Source organism: Haliotis cracherodii, unplaced genomic scaffold, assembly GCF_022045235.1.
Source record: "Haliotis cracherodii isolate W230 unplaced genomic scaffold, xgHalCrac1.p SCAF_3, whole genome shotgun sequence".
In the NCBI taxonomy this organism is placed as follows: Eukaryota; Metazoa; Mollusca; class Gastropoda; order Lepetellida; family Haliotidae; genus Haliotis; species Haliotis cracherodii.
Window position 1 is genome coordinate 56,123,506 of NW_027266286.1, and position 16,225 is coordinate 56,139,730.

The following is a 16,225-nucleotide window of genomic DNA, read 5'->3' on the forward strand; positions in this document are numbered from 1 at the left end:
ACGTCTTGCCCTGGCCGTCGAGATCTCCAGATTTTAACCAAATCGAACACCTCTGGGATGAACTCGTTCGACGTGTACGTGTACGTCAGAACACCCCACATAGACTCCAACAACCGGTCAACGCGTTACAAGCGGAATGGCGCAGAATTCCGCAGGACAGAATTCGTACACTTATGCAGTCAGTGCCGAGGAGATGCAGAGCTGCGATTGCTGCCCGAGTTCAGCGCAACCTCGTGGCATTATTTGACATAACAATGAACATAATTTTTTTGCAGCTGAATGATATTTAACTCAGTTTCCTTATATTTGCATGTATATATATATTTTTCAAGAAGCCAGTTTGGGTCTCACTGATTATATTTGGTAGAACTTGTTTCATTCTATAAGCGACAGCGCTAACTGCTATTTTGTAATCAACATTTGAGAGACTGATGGGGAGCCATTTTTTTAAGTAATGACGATCGCGTCCTTCTTTTGGTATACATGTAATTCTTTTGAAATAATTCAAAAGTTTTTCATTTTCACAAGAGTATTTTTATGGATCTCCATAAAAAATTGCCAATTTCTATCCAGAAATAAATATTTAAAACTCTACAGAGAAGCCATCTGATCCTCGACTCATCCTATTTTTAATATGTTTTAAGGCCTGGGAATATTCGGCAAAAGAAAATTGTCTTATCTTTTATCAATTGATAATTTTGTATCAATATATACAAACGTATCTAGTTCTTTTCCCAACATTTCAATGTGGTTACCTTTATAAAATTGTGTATAAACAGTTACTGTTTTGTTAATTGTTTCTTTCCTATCTATTAATTTTATATTAGTTTCATCAATTATCTCACACATATTTTCTTTACCAGATAAAAAGAGTACACTGTCTTTGCCTGGCTTCTGGATATAAATTCTTTTATTTTATTTGTTCTTCTTTTTTGCTATTTAAGTTTAATGTTCCAGGATCATGTAAGATGTGATATTGTTTCAAGATCATTTTTATCACTGTCCAGTTTTCTTTCTTTCTTTTCTCGTTCTTTTGTTGTTTTAATTGAGTTTGAAATAGTTTCACTTATTATTATTAGTGTAATGTGACCCTTACATTACAAGTGACAGGGTCAATAGCATCATTTGTCAGTAGAATGGAATGAAATCCAACCAAGGGAGGTAAGCGTGCAGTTGACTCAAAGTATTTTATGATATATTACGGCGCTTCAACTGTTACAGTTACTGATGCTGCTGTGAAAGTAACTATGCAGTGTGATTGCACTGTGTAGTCGGAACAAGGGGAACAAAGGCTTAATAAAGGTAGCTAAGGTATATCTCACAACAGAAGTAATAACACAGTGGTTGATACTCTGTCCATTCTCTCCACGAATGTCACAGGATAGTAATTTGAAGGAAACAAGAAATGAAAAATCCAACACAGATTTTGATGTAAGTAAATTACAAAACTAAAGATTGTCAGGATCTTCTGTCCATTCTCTTAAGAAATCCCTATTTGACTTATGGAGACAGTTCTTGTGTTTCATTGTTGTGGTTGTGGAGGGATAAACACATTCACAGACACAAAAAGTGAGGGCTTTATTAAAGTCGTTTACTAACAACAGGACCAGTTAAGATCCGGGGTAGAATAGGTCTTCAAAAACCCATGCTTGCCGAAAAAGGCGACTATGCTTGTGGTAAGAGACGACTAATGGGATCGGGTGGTCAGACTCGCTGACTTGGTTGATGCATGTCATCGATCCCAATAGTGTGGATCGATGCTCATGATATTAATCACTGGGTTGTCTGATCCAGACTTGATTATTTACAGACCGCCGTCATATAGCTGGAATATTGCTGAGTGCGACGTTAAGCAACAAACCAACCAACCAAAACTAATAACAGATTCAAATGTGTCATTTGGGTAGAATTTGTATTCCTTTCCATTTGTACCAAGTCCATAGACATGGCCATTGAAATATCAAGTATCCTCGATCTGGGGTTGGTTCTTGAGGCGATTAATAAGGATAACATTGGCCTATGTGACGTAATCTGCAAGATGGATTGCCTTGTTTTGTTTCAACTGTTTCCTTGCATTAAGGAGACGTATTGTGATCTCCCTTGAACACAAGAACAGGCTTTGCTATTGATTTGCTTGCATGGTCTATCCTGTGAATAGTTGTAATGTCACTGGTGTTTACAGTGACCCCACCTTCATGGCTTGACAGAATACTTCAGTCAAGTTTTCTTCAAGGTTTTCGGGCAGGTTGAAGATTTTAATGTTATTTTTACGTGAATTGTTTTTACAGCCATATCAGCTTGGGAAGTCAGCGAGGAGAGTTTGGATTCAAATTCTGAAAGGAGGTTATCTTTCTCCTCTATTATCTCGAATGATTTGTCGTTTTGCATCTTCAGTGATGGAATGTTAGTCTGAATTTGATCAATGTGTTACTCTGATGAAATCTCTTTCTTTATTTCGGCCTTTAAATTGTCTGTAATAACGTTCACGGCTTCGTCTGCTGCAGATGATACAAGGTCTTTAAGTTCATCTTTCTGTGGCAATTCTAACAGTACAGTCAGTGAAGCTTGTTTTTGAGCAAGTTCGTTAGGTTTTTCCCCCTGTAATTTCAGCCTTTTTTTGGACCCATACTTTATGGTATACAGTTTTGTGCAAAGTCAGAGAAGTTTCAAAAATATTTCAAGGAATAAACGGGCTAACCTTTGGCCTCCGCTAATGACACAACAGTCGTGTTGAAATTTGTTTTGAGGCAATCGTGGCACAAATATCACATATGTGCAATATTTGTAACACTGCACAATAATGATGCAATACACGTAAAGCATACCCAGAAAGAAAGTCTTTATGCTCCTTGAATGTGTTGTTTGGGAAGTCTTTTTTTCCAGGAAAGCGTGTTTCACACCTGCCTGATCATAGCTGATCAAGGGAGGCAATCCCGCATTCCGGTAAACCTGCACTTAACCCCCTCGGTCCATTCCCGTGGTTCTCGCAATCTCAAATTACCCGCCCTTGATTTCTATTTCCCAATTTGATTGGCTACGCTACTCGGTCTAACGTACCAATCAGAATGCGAGTTAAAAGCCAGCCCCAGTGATGCGTTTGCCTGTCCCGTTGCAGAAATTCAACATTGAAAAACTGACTGACACGCAAAAGAAAGCCCTCAACAATATTTTTGATGGAAAGGATGTCTCCATGTCCATTAAAGTTGACAAGTATGTGAGGCACGGGGACCTTATCCCATCCTTCTTAGGGGAGGTCTCGTCGTCTGTCCTACCCGACCCAGGATAATGACCAGTCCTACCTTGCCGGATGCCAATCCGACGACATGCGCCCGGGCCTGTCGGGAGGGGTGACTCCTCAGAACCCAGCGGTATAAACTAACAGGTTTGAACCACTAGTCTTTATAATGATAACATATAGCAAAACCCTTAAAAAGGGCACATTTCTACTTGTCCTTATGATACCTTAACTACTGGGCAGTTTGGAAAGGACTACAGGACTAGTGCCAATGTCTTACGCTGAGAAGCTCTTAGGACTCCATCTTATCCCACATCCCGGAATGAGTTTTCACAATCAATTACTTTGCCCATGTCTGCTCTAGTCGACAAACATCTATAGCGTCTGTAAGTCAAAAGATCTTGGAACTGAAAAACAGGGTTTCAGCAGCGAGTCAAGGGAAGATCATGGGTATGTCGAAAGATGAATTAGATTATGACAGGGCATCGTCAACCAAGGGTGAACTTTCATCTATCTGGTCATACTGAGTCTGAGCAAGTCTTGCAAATCACAGCCGTACCACGTGTCATGTGAAAAACACCGTGCGCCACGTGTATCTCTGCAGCATGGTATCTCAGTGTGTTAGCACTATAAATCGGCATCAGCCCCGACTAGTATGAGCAGCCACACACACACTAACACGTGCATGCACGTCGCTATATAAGTGCAATGATCGTGGTGGCGATACCAAGTATCACAGGCTCCGAAGAAGAATACATCGGAAATGTGCATGATAATCGACCTAAAAGTAGGTATCCTAAAGTCCAAATGAAGTCAGTCAAACAGCTAAGAAACTCCCTCATACTAAGACATTTGATGATAAGTCTAGACTTACAGGATGACTATCTTCACGTTCCAATTCATCCGTGTTGTCGACCTTATCTCCGATTTGCAGTCTATGGGCAGAGGTTCGAGTCCCTGTTCTAGCGTTCGACATATCACGTTCTACCCTTTTATTAAGTGCAGGGACGTGGCCCACATATTGCACGTGTTGTAACCTACTTTTTGAGGCAACATAGCATTGCTGTACTGCCATGGCCAGCTGTTTCTCCAGAACTCTCCACCATAGAACATGCCTAGAACGCGGTGGACAAATGCCTACGGCAGGACCAGAACCAGCCAGCAACGCTAGATCAGTTGGACCAATCTTTGTTTGACATTTGGAACAACATGCCCCAGGCTCTTTTCAATCTTCTGGTGTCTTCAGTGCGCTACCCCGCCTGTATGAACGCAAACGGTGGTCACTCCAGATTACCGATTGTTATGGTTTGTGTTTTTTCAATGACATAACAATTACACCACTTTATATAAAGCACAGTTATTTTTTTCCGTTCATCACGTCAATCAGTTATCCCCTTGTCTAATAAAAACATGTTTGTGCGTTTCATCATGCTAGAACCCAGTGGAGGCATTCCATTCGAGAAAACAACGGACCAACGCACACCCGTGTTTACAACACAGGATAGGAGACATTAATTCTAATAAATGAATTGACATTTAAAGGACTTTTATTATGAAAAAACCAGTTTGTGAGGTTGTTATTGTTCACGTGTTGATAAATAAGAACTGACTCAATATTTGTTTGCGTTTTACGGTGTGAATTTAAAAGAAAAGGAATTTCTTCCTGTGAAGAACTGATAAAAATACTTTATCTTCAGGCTTTACCTGAAAACATATACTGTTCCGTGGACCTGGATGTCCCAAAGCAAACGCAAACTATCAGTTTACTGAAGTAACCTGTAACGGGATGTCCTCAGATCTTTGTGTAACTGTAGCGGGCACAAAGTTCTGATTTTAATGTGATTGGTCTGGCCGAAACTCGATTTTTGCATATTGCTGTTACATAGCTTATATATTGTGGCGTACAACAAACAGAATATTCGCCAGAGGGAATGCCTAACCGATTGGTTCAGCTATTGCGACATTTTGCAATGAAGACCAGGTCAGATAAACCACTGGCTACAGGCCAACACTGTAAGACACATTTCGGATACCGTGCCAATCATTCAATCAGCCAGGCCAGATACTGTATCCCTTCGATCCACATTTAAATGGCTCTTACGACAAGCAGCAGTAATGTATATATGTTGAGTCTCAGAACCCCATTGAGTATTAGACGCACGTATAGTCTATGTAGAAGATTAATTATTGACTTGTTGTTTCGGTCTTCAAATGCATTGCTTAATGCTACAGAACGTCTCCTGTATACATAAAGACAACACTGTGATATCATAACCAGGTAACACAAATGACACACACCAAAGACAAGATTTTTTAATATTTTCGTTTATTAAAAGTATCAGGAATATAGTAACATAAAGTACCCAGTATCTGCCATCCGCCACAAACACATGCAAAGTCAAGTCAATTGTTCACCTGAAGAAACACGTGGTACAAGTCAAAATAGGGAACTGCATCGGACATAATTTTTGTCCCTGATTCGTCAAACTCACGACAATGTTTATTATGCCAGTATTACTACGGCAGAGACTGTGTCTCCAAGCTTAGGAATTCCACCGTCCTGTTCATATCCTTCAATGCACAAAATGATCTTTCAACTTTCCCCAAACAACTGAGAAGCACCTGACCTTTGAAAGATTCAAGATTTTGTCAAACACCGCTTTGACACTGTCATGGTCCATGGCGGAGGCTTCAACGTACTTGGTTTTCCACTCTTTCTTCGCAAAAAGTTTAGCTCCTTTGCATGTAGTTATTTTCTTATCATCATCAATGTCGGCCTTGTTCCCTACCAAGAGGATGGGCACTTTCTTCTTCTTTTTGATACGTAAAATATCATCCCTTATCATAGCCACTGTTTCAAAGGAGAATTCATCTGCCAAAGAAAATACCAGGATAAATGCATCTCCTTCTCTGATTGCCATCCGCCTTCTTTCCTGGAAGCAGTACCCCCCTGGGGTGTCCACAATGTCCAGGGCGACTCGTCGGTTTGCTTCACCTACAACAACCGTCTGTTGTTCCAGCTCGATGGTGAACCCACTTTGTTCAAGAAACTTGTGGTGTAGGAACTGAGTGATGATGGCACTCTTGCCAACCCCAGGGGCTCCCAGCACAACGATGTTGACCGATTCGTTGGTAGTAGCTGCGGACATCACTCCTATTTTAGAGTTGTACTACAGTCTATGAAACGTGGTCAGATACAACGAAGGGTAAGTTTGACATTTAGTGTTAATGGAATAGGTTTTTATACAGATAGGAGTTTTCCACACCTTCCTTGATCGCCATGGAAATGCGTTTTAAATATTTATTGAAACACCCCATGCAAAGTAACCTGCCTTGTCAAAGTTGACAAGGCAAGAGAAATAAGAAAGGCATATGTTGGGTTCAAGGTCATAGGTATGGCAGGACTTGTGGGCTGCCCTAAGCTATTATTATAATGAATTATATTTGGCAACTTGAGTTACCAGCAAGCAGCAGCAGCAGCAGCAGCAGCAATGGGCAACTATGTTGCCAGCAGCAAAATACTAAGTTTCTGCTGAAAAGCAGACATGAATTAAGTTAAGCCTAAAGGTTCCCATCCGCTGAGAAGCAGAGGGACTGAACAGATTCCCGCTGAAGAGCAGGGACCTGATAATTTTGATGATTACTTGGTGATGAAGTAAGTATTTACATTTGTAGGCCACAAGAACCATGCCAACAGCACGCATGTGCTAAGCCCACACCGAAGACCATGAACCATGAGGGACCCCCCTAACTATCCACAGACGAAAGAATTAAGTGTTACTTACTTTTCTTACTTACTACCTACATTTGGCATTGGGCTTCGTGGATCGCGCTTGTGAAAATTTGGAGTCCTTTGACTGATAGATGGACTCCGTCCCAGACATACAGGGAACTATCCCCAGCGCAAATCTTTGGATGCTGGATATGTTTCCCCCCAAGCTCACTGACACGGTTGCCCAACCCTCTGTTGTCCTTTTTCCTAGCAATTTCCACTGCATCGTAGCAATTGGCTCCACGCCAATGCCTCCTTGGTAGCATGTCAGACCAAAGGATGGTGGTCTTAGGCATTAGCAGGTGTAGCCTCAACATAGCCAGGTGAATGTCCAGGTACAGCTGGCTGGCCTTCCTCTTACAAATATCGTTTGAGCCCAGATGTATAAGTATGGCCCTGGGGCTCGACCAGGAGCATTAGCTCCTGCCACAGCATCCCACCGCGAGCCATCCACAAGTAGTTGGAAGGCCAGCCGGACCCATTTAGTGAGAAGCACTAAATGAAAATACTGACCCAAAGTAATCCTAAAATTATAACATTTTGACCAGTTACCATTGTGGGCCCTTATTGTGTATTTAAACAGTAATGGCCACGTATTGTCTTCAGATAACATCCGTTTTTGTGCAGGTGAATCGATCAAAATCATGTGCACAGCACTATAGTGGCAAAAGTGTTTTTTCACGTGCAACTGGTCACGTGGCCATAATACCGCTCGTGTTTTCAGCCATACTTGTTAGCAGTCATTAACAAAAAAAAAGAAAAACACAAGAAAACAAAAGTCTTTACGGCCATTTGTCATGCCACGCCTTTCAAATGTGCAACGTGAACGTGCCATCGACATGTTGCAGACGGGAACGTCCGTAGCTGAAGTCGCAAGGACGATGGGTTGTAGTCGACGGACTGTTTATGATTTACAGACGCGTCTACAGCAAACGTGTACCACCGCTGATCGCCCTCGGCCAGGTCGACCACGTGTGACGTCACATGCAGAGGATCGTCAGATTGTCTTACGTCACCTCCTTAACCGATTTTTGACGGCTACATCAACCAGAAATGAACTGTTTAGGGGTAGACTGAGTGCGCAAACTGTTCGAAACCGTCTGAGAACTGCTCACCTTCAAGCACGACGGCCATACTGCGGGCGATTCTGACTCAATTACACAGACGTCAACGTCAATTGTGGGCACAGCGACACTTACGATGGACTCCGAGGAATTGGAATCAAGTCGTCTTCAGTGATGAATCCCGATTTAATCTTCGATTTGCTGATGAGAGGGCGAGGGTGTGGAGGCGCCGTCATGAACGTTACGCCCAGTGTTGTGTACAGGAAGTTGACAGATTTCGAGGCGGAAGTGTCATGGTGTTGGGTGCTTTCTGTGGCAATGCACGTTCCAGGCTTCTTGTCATCCGTGGCAACCTCAACGCTGCTGCTTACCGCGACCAGGTACTGGCACCAGAACTTCTGCCTTTTATGGCAGCACATGGACCCGGTTTGATCTTCCAACACGACAATGCCAGAAACCACACAGCAATTTTGACAAGGAATTTCCTTCAGAATGCGGAAGTCAACGTCATGGACTGGCCGTCAAGGTCTCCCGACCTCAATCCCATCGAACACATCTGGGATGCTCTTGGCAGAAGTGTGTTAAATTATCAGTCGGTGTTTATATATTCCAAAGATATAGTCTATAAGCGTTATGAGCTAATCGTTAAGACTACATGTCCAGCGAGAGAAGTAAACATTAATCTATGATAACGCGCTGTCCGAGTAAACTTATGTAATTTTAGTCAATTCTGCATACCCATGTCTTCAAAACTGCGAGGTAATCTCTAAATTCAGATAGTCAGCACGTTAGATTAGCAACATTGTGTAAGTGATAATTGAAAATGCAACCATATGATGACCTAAGAGCATCGGTGGTATAAATAACGGCCTTTATTCAGGGTACCTCACTGATTAGATACACGGAATAACGACTGGCCACTAGCAGATGCTTCTCTTGGTTGTTTTAAGGTAAGATATGTTACCTTCATATATATTGTATGTTCTTCCTATTTTTCCTGTTTTCTATTGCATTCTATGTTCTTAGTTGCTTTGAATATAATCAACATTTTAAATTAGGCATTAATGATTAAGGTAACCAGTAAAAAAAATCATATGTTTTAAAGCCTGGGAATATTCGGCAAAAGAATTTTTTCTTTTTTCTTTTTTCTTTTATCGGCTGATAATTTTGTATCAATATTTACAAACGTATCTAGTTCTTTTCCCAACATTTCAATGTGGTTACCTTTATACAATTTTGTATAAACAGTTACTGTTTTGTTAATTGTTTCTTTCCTATCTATTAATTTTATATTAGTTTCATCAATTATCTCACACATATTTTCTTTACAATTTTTTTTCCGGATAAAAAGAGTACTCTGGCTTTGCCTGGCTTCTGAATATAAAACCTTTCATTTTATTTGTTCTTCTTTTTTGTTATTTAAGTTTAATGTTTCAGGATCATGTAAGATGTGATATTTTGATTCAAGATCATTTTTATCTCTGTCCAGGTTTCTTTCTTTCTTTTCTCGTTCTTTTGTTGTTTTAATTGAGTTTGAAATAGTTTCACTTATTATTATCAGTGTAATGTGACCCTTACATTACAAGTGACAGGGTCAATAGCATCATTTGTCAGTCGAATGGAATGAAACCAAACCAAGGGAGGTAAGCGTTCAGTTGACTCAAAGTATTTTATGATATATTACGGCGCTTCAACTGTTACAGTTACTGATGCTGCTGTGAAAGTAACTATGCAGTGTGATTGCACTGTGTAGTCGGAACAAGGGGAACAAAGGCTTAATAAAGGTAGCTAAGGTATATCTCACAACAGAAGTAATAACACAGTGGTTGATACTCTGTCCATTCTCTCCACGAATGTCACGGGATAGTAATTTGAAGGAAACTAGAAATGAAAAATCCAACACAGATTTTGATGTAAGTAAATTACAAAACTAAAGATTGTCAGGATCTTCTGTCCATTTTCTTAAGAAATCCCTATTTGACTTATGGAGACAGTTCTTGTGTTTCATTGTTGTGGTTGTGGAGGGATAAACACATTCCCAGACACAAAAAGTAAGCTTTATTAAAGTCGTTTACTAACAACAGGACCAGTTAAGATCCGGGGTAGAATAGGTCTTCAGAAACCCATGCTTGCCGAAAAAGGCGACTATGCTTGTCATAAGAGACGACTAACGGGATCGGGTGGTCAGGCTTTCTGACTTGGTTGATGCATGTCATCGATCCCAATTGCGTGGATCGATGCTCATGATATTAATCACTGGGTTGTCTGGTCCAGACTTGATTATTTACAGACCGCCGTCATATAGCTAGAATATTGCTGAGTGCGACGTTAAGCATCAAACCAACCAACCAAAACTAATAACAGATTCAAATGTGTCATTTGGTTAGAATTTGTATTCCTTTCCATTTGTACCAAGTCCATAGACCTTGCCATTGAAATATCAAGTATCCTCGATCTGGGGTTGTTTCTTGAGGCGATTAATAAGGATAACATTGGCCTATGTGACGTAATCTGCAAGATGGATTGCCTTGTTTTGTTTCAACTGTTTCCTTGCATTAAGGAGTCGTATTGTGATCTCCCTTGATCACAGTTACACAAGAACAGGCTTTGCTATTGATTTGCTTGCATGGTCTATCCTGTGAATAGTTGTAATGTCACTGGTGTTTACAGTGACCCCACCTTCATGACTTGACAGAATACTTCAGTCAAGTTTTCTTCAAGGTTTTCGGGCAGGTTGAAGATTTTAATGTTATTTTTACGTGAATTGTTTTTACAGCCATATCAGCTTGGGAAGTCAGCGAGGAGAGTTTGGATTCAAATTCTGAAAGGAGGTTATCTTTCTCCTCTATTCTCTCGAATGATTTGTCGTTTTGCATCTTCAGTGATGGAATGTTACTCTGAATTTGATCAATGTGTTACTCTGATGAAATCTCTTTCTTTATTTCGGCCTTTAAATTGTCTGTAATAACGTTCACGGCTTCGTCTGCTGCAGATGATACAAGGTCTTTAAGTTCATCTTTCTGTGGCAATTCTGACAGTACAGTCAGTGAAGCTTGTTTTTGAGCAAGTTCGTTAGGTTTTTTCCCCCTGTAATTTCAGCCTTTTTTTGGACCCATACTTTTTGGTATACAGTTTTGTGCAAAGTCAGAGAAGTTTCAAAAATATTTCAAGGAATAAACGGGCTAACCTTTGGCCTCCGCTAATGACACAACAGTCGTGTTGAAATTTGTTTTGAGGCAATCGTGGCACAAATATCACATATGTGCAATATTTGTAACACTGCACAATAATGATGCAATACACGTAAAGCATACCCAGAAAGAAAGTCTTTATGCTCCTTGAATGTGTTGTTTGGGAAGTCTTTTTTTCCAGGAAAGCGTGTTTCACACCTGCCTGATCATAGCTGATCAAGGGAGGCAATCCCGCATTCCGGTAAACCTGCACTTAACCCCCTCGGTCCATTCCCGTGGTTCCCGCAATCTCAAATTACCCGCCCTTGATTTCTATTTCCCAATTTAATTGGCTACGCTACTCGGTCTAACGTACCAATCAGAATGCGAGTTAAAAGCCAGCCCCAGTGATGCGTTTGCCAGTCCCGTTGCAGAAATTCAACATTGAAAAACTGACTGACACTCAAAAGAAAGCCCTCAACAATATTTTTGATGGAAAGGATGTCTCCATGTCCATTAAAGTTGACAAGTATGTGAGGCACGGGGACCTTATCTCATCCTTCTTAGGGGAGGTCTCGTCGTCCGTCCTACCCGACCCAGGATAATGACCAGTCCTACCTTGCCGGATGCCAATCCGACGACATGCGCCCGGGCCTGTCGGGAGGGGTGACTCCTCAGATCCCAGCTGTATAAACTAACAGGTTTGAACCACTAGTCTTTATAATGATAACATATAGCAAAACCCTTAAAAAGGACACATTTCTACTGGTCCTTATGATACCTTAACTACTGGGCAGTTTGGAAAGGACTACAGGACAAGTGCCAATGTCTAACGCTGAGAAGCTCTCAGGACTCCATCTTATCCCACATCCCGGAATGAGTTTTCACAATCAATTACTTTGCCCATGTCTGCTCTAGTCGACAAACATCTATAGCGTCTGTATGTCAAAAGATCTTGGAACTGAAAAACACGGTTTCAGCAGCCAGTCAAGGGAAGATCATGGGTAAGTCAAAAGGTGAATTAGGTTATGACAGGGCATCGTCAACCAAGGATGAACTTTCATCTATCTGGTCATGCTGAGTCGAGCAAGTCTCGCAAATCACAGCCGTACCACGTGTCATGTGAAAAACACCGTGCGCCACGTGCCTCTCTGCAGCATGGTATCTCAGTGCGTTAGCACTATAAATCGGCATCAGCCCCGACTAGTATGAGCAGCCACACTCGCACGTACAAGCACGTCGCTATATAAGTGCAATGATCTTGGTAGCAATACCAAGTATCATTGGCTCCGAAGAAGAATACATCGAAAAAGTGCATGACAATCGAACTAAAAGTAGGTTTTCCTAAAGTCTAAATGAAGTCAGTCAAACAGCTAAGGAACTCCCTCATACTAAGACATTTGATGATAAGTCTAGACAGGATGCCTATCTTCACGTTCCAATTCATCCGTGTTGTCGAACTTATCTCCGATTTGCAGTCTTATGGGCAGAGGTTCGAGTCCCCGTTCTAGCGTTCGACATATCACGTTCTACCCTTTTATAAAGTGCAGGGACGTGGCCCACATATTGCACGTGTTGTAACCTACTTTTTGAGGCAACATAGCATTGCTGTACTGCCATGGCCAGCTGTTTCTCCAGAACTCTCCACCATAGAGCATGCCTAGACCGCGGTGGACAAATGCCTACGGCAGGACCAGAACCAGCCAGCAACGCTAGATCAGTTGGACCAATCTTTGTTTGACATTTGGAACAACATCCCCCAGGCTCTTTTCAATCATCTGTGAACAACTGATAAAAATACTTTATCTTAAGGCTTTACCTGAAAACATATACTGTTCCGTGGACCTGGATGTCCCAAAGCAAACGCAAACTATCAGTTTACTGAAGTAACCTGTAACGGGATGTCCTCAGATCTTTGTGTAACTGTAGCGGGCACAAAGTTCTGATTTTAATGTGATTGGTCTGGCCGAAACTCGATTTTTGCATATTGCTGTTACATAGCTTATATATTGTGGCATACAACAAACAGAATATTCGCCAGAGGGTATGCCTAACCGATTGGTTCAGCTATTGCGACATTTTGCAATGAAGACCAGGTCAGATAAACCACTGGCTACAGGCCAACACTGTAAGACACATTTCGGATACCGTGCCAATCATTCAATCAGCCAGGCCAGATACTGTGTCCCTTCGATCCACATTTAAATGGCTCTTACGACAAGCAACAGTAATGTATATATGTTGAGTCTCAGAACCCCATTGAGTATTAGACGCACGTATAGTCTATGTAGAAGATTAATTATTGACTTGTTGTTTCGGTCTTCAAATGCATTGCTTAATGCTACAGAACGTCTCCTGTATATAGAAAGACAACACTGTGATATCATAACCAGGTAACACAAATGACACACACCAAAGACAAGATTTTTTAATATTTTCGTTTATTAAAAGTATGAGGAATATGTAATAGTAACATAAAGTACCCAGTATCTGCCATCCGCCACAAACACATGCAAAGTCAAGTCAATTGTTCACCTGAAGAAACACGTGGTACAAGTCAAAATAGGGAATTGCATCAGACATAATTTGTGTCCCTGACGCATCAAACTCACGACAATGTTTATTTTGCCAGTATTACTACGGCAGAGACTGTGTCTCCAAGCTTAGGAATTCCACCGTCCTGTTCATATCCTTCAATGCACAAAATGATCTTTCAACTTTCCCCAAACAACTGAGAAGCACCTGACCTTTGAAAGATTCAAGATTTTGTCAAACACCGCTTTGACACTGTCATGGTCCATGGCGGAGGCTTCAACGTACTTGGTTTTCCACTCTTTCTTCGCAAAAAGTTTAGCTCCTTTGCATGTAGTTATTTTCTTATCATCATCAATGTCGGCCTTGTTCCCTACCAAGAGGATGGGCACTTTCTTCTTCTTTTTGATACGTAAAATATCATCCCTTATCATAGCCACTGTTTCAAAGGAGAATTCATCTTCCAAAGAAAATACCAGGATAAATGCATCTCCTTCTCTGATTGCCATCCGCCTTCTTTCCTGGAAGCAGTACCCCCCTGGGGTGTCCACAATGTCCAGGGCGACTCGTCGGTTTGCTTCACCTACAACAACCGTCTGTTGTTTCAGCTCGATGGTGAACCCACTTTGTTCAAGAAACTTGTGGTGTAGGAACTGAGTGATGATGGCACTCTTGCCAACCCCAGGGGCTCCCAGCACAACGATGTTGACCGATTCGTTGGTAGTAGCTGCGGACATCACTCCTATTTTAGAGTTGTACTACAGTCTATGAAACGTGGCCAGATACAACGAAGGGTAAGTTTGACATTTAGTGTTAATGGAATAGGTTTTTATACAGATAGGAGTTTTCCACACCTTCCTTGATCGCTATGGAAATGCGTTTTAAATATTTATTGAAACACCCCATGCAAAGTAACCTGCCTTGTCAAAGTTGACAAGGCAAGAGAAATAAGAAAGGCATATGTTGGGTCCAAGGTCATAGGTATGGCAGGACTTGTGGGCTGCCCTAAGCTATTATTATAATGAATTATATTTGGCAACTTGAGTTACCAGCAGGCAGCAGGCAGCAGGCAGCAGCAGCAGCAATGGGCAACTATGTTGCCAGCAGCAAAATACTAAGTTTCTGCTGAAAAGCAGACATGAATTAAGTTAAGCCTAAAGGTTCCCATCCGCTGAGAAGCAGAGGGACTGAACAGATTCCCGCTGAAGAGCAGGGACCTGATAATTTTGATGATTACTTGGTGATGAAGTAAGTATTTACATTTGTAGGCCACAAGAACCATGCCAACAGCATGGTTCTTGCTAAGCCCACACCGAAGACCATGAACCATGAGGGACCCCCCTAACTATCCACAGACGAAAGAATTAAGTGTTACTTACTTTTCTTACTTACTACCTACATTTGGCATTGGGCTTCGTGGATCGCGCTTGTGAAAATTTGGAGTCCTTTGACTGATAGATGGACTCCGTCCCAGACATACAGGGAACTATCCCCAGCGCAAATCTTTGGATGCTGGATATGTTTCCCCCCAAGCTCACTGACACGGTTGCCCAACCCTCTGTTGTCCTTTTTCCTAGCAATTTCCACTGCATCGTAGCAACTGGCTCCACGCCAATGCCTCCTTGGTAGCATGTCAGACCAAAGGATGGTGGTCTTAGGCATTAGCAGGTGGAGCCTCAACATAGCCAGGTGAATGTCCAGGTACAGCTGGCTGGCCTTCCTCTTACAAATATCGTTTGAGCCCAGATGTATAAGTATGGCCCTGGGGCTCGACCAGGAGCATTAGCTCCTGCCACAGCATCCCACCGCGAGCCATCCACAAGTAGTTGGAAGGCCAGCCGGACCCATTTAGTGAGAAGCACTAAATGAAAATACTGACCCAAATTAATCCTAAAATTATAACATTTTGACCAGTTACCATTGTGGGCCCTTATTGTGTATTTAAACAGTAATGGCCACGTATTGTCTTCAGATAACATCCGTTTTTGTGCAGGTGAATCGATCAAAATCATGTGCACAGCACTATAGTGGCAAAAGTGTTTTTTCACGTGCAACTGGTCACGTGGCCATAATACCGCTCGTGTTTTCAGCCATACTTGTTAGCAGTCATTAACAAAAAAAAAGAAAAACACAAGAAAACAAAAGTCTTTACGGCCATTTGTCATGCCACGCCTTTCAAATGTGCAACGTGAACGTGCCATCGACATGTTGCAGACGGGAACGTCCGTAGCTGAAGTCGCAAGGACGATGGGTTGTAGTCGACGGACTGTTTATGATTTACAGACGCGTCTACAGCAAACGGGTACCACCGCTGATCGCCCTCGGCCAGGTCGACCACGGATCGTCAGATTGTCTTATGTCACCTCCGTAACCGATTTTTGACGGCTACATCAATCAGAAATGAACTGTTTAAGGGTAGACTGAGTGCGCAAACTGTTCGAAACCGTCTGAG

At 41.8% G+C, this 16,225-nt stretch overlaps 2 protein-coding genes across 2 annotated transcripts; both read right to left on the bottom strand.

Moving 5' to 3' along the window:
- Nucleotides 1-5,808: 5,808 nt before the first annotated feature.
- LOC139475547 (ras-related protein Rap-2a-like) lies at nucleotides 5,809-6,384 on the bottom strand. The gene has a single exon (XM_071258737.1). It carries the CDS (start codon nucleotides 6,382-6,384, stop codon nucleotides 5,809-5,811), a length of 576 nt encoding a protein of 191 aa, XP_071114838.1.
- Nucleotides 6,385-13,934: 7,550 nt separating this feature from the next.
- On the bottom strand, nucleotides 13,935-14,510 carry LOC139475548 (ras-related protein Rap-2a-like). Its single transcript, XM_071258738.1, has one exon. It carries the CDS (start codon nucleotides 14,508-14,510, stop codon nucleotides 13,935-13,937), a length of 576 nt encoding a protein of 191 aa, XP_071114839.1.
- Nucleotides 14,511-16,225: the final 1,715 nt, after the last annotated feature.

Bases quoted from the DNA above. Each gene is read 5' to 3' on its own strand.
- LOC139475547 (XM_071258737.1), bottom strand. From the start codon at position 6,384: ATGTCCGCAGCTACTACCAACGAATCGGTCAACATCGTTGTGCTGGGA.
- LOC139475548 (XM_071258738.1), bottom strand. From the start codon at position 14,510: ATGTCCGCAGCTACTACCAACGAATCGGTCAACATCGTTGTGCTGGGA.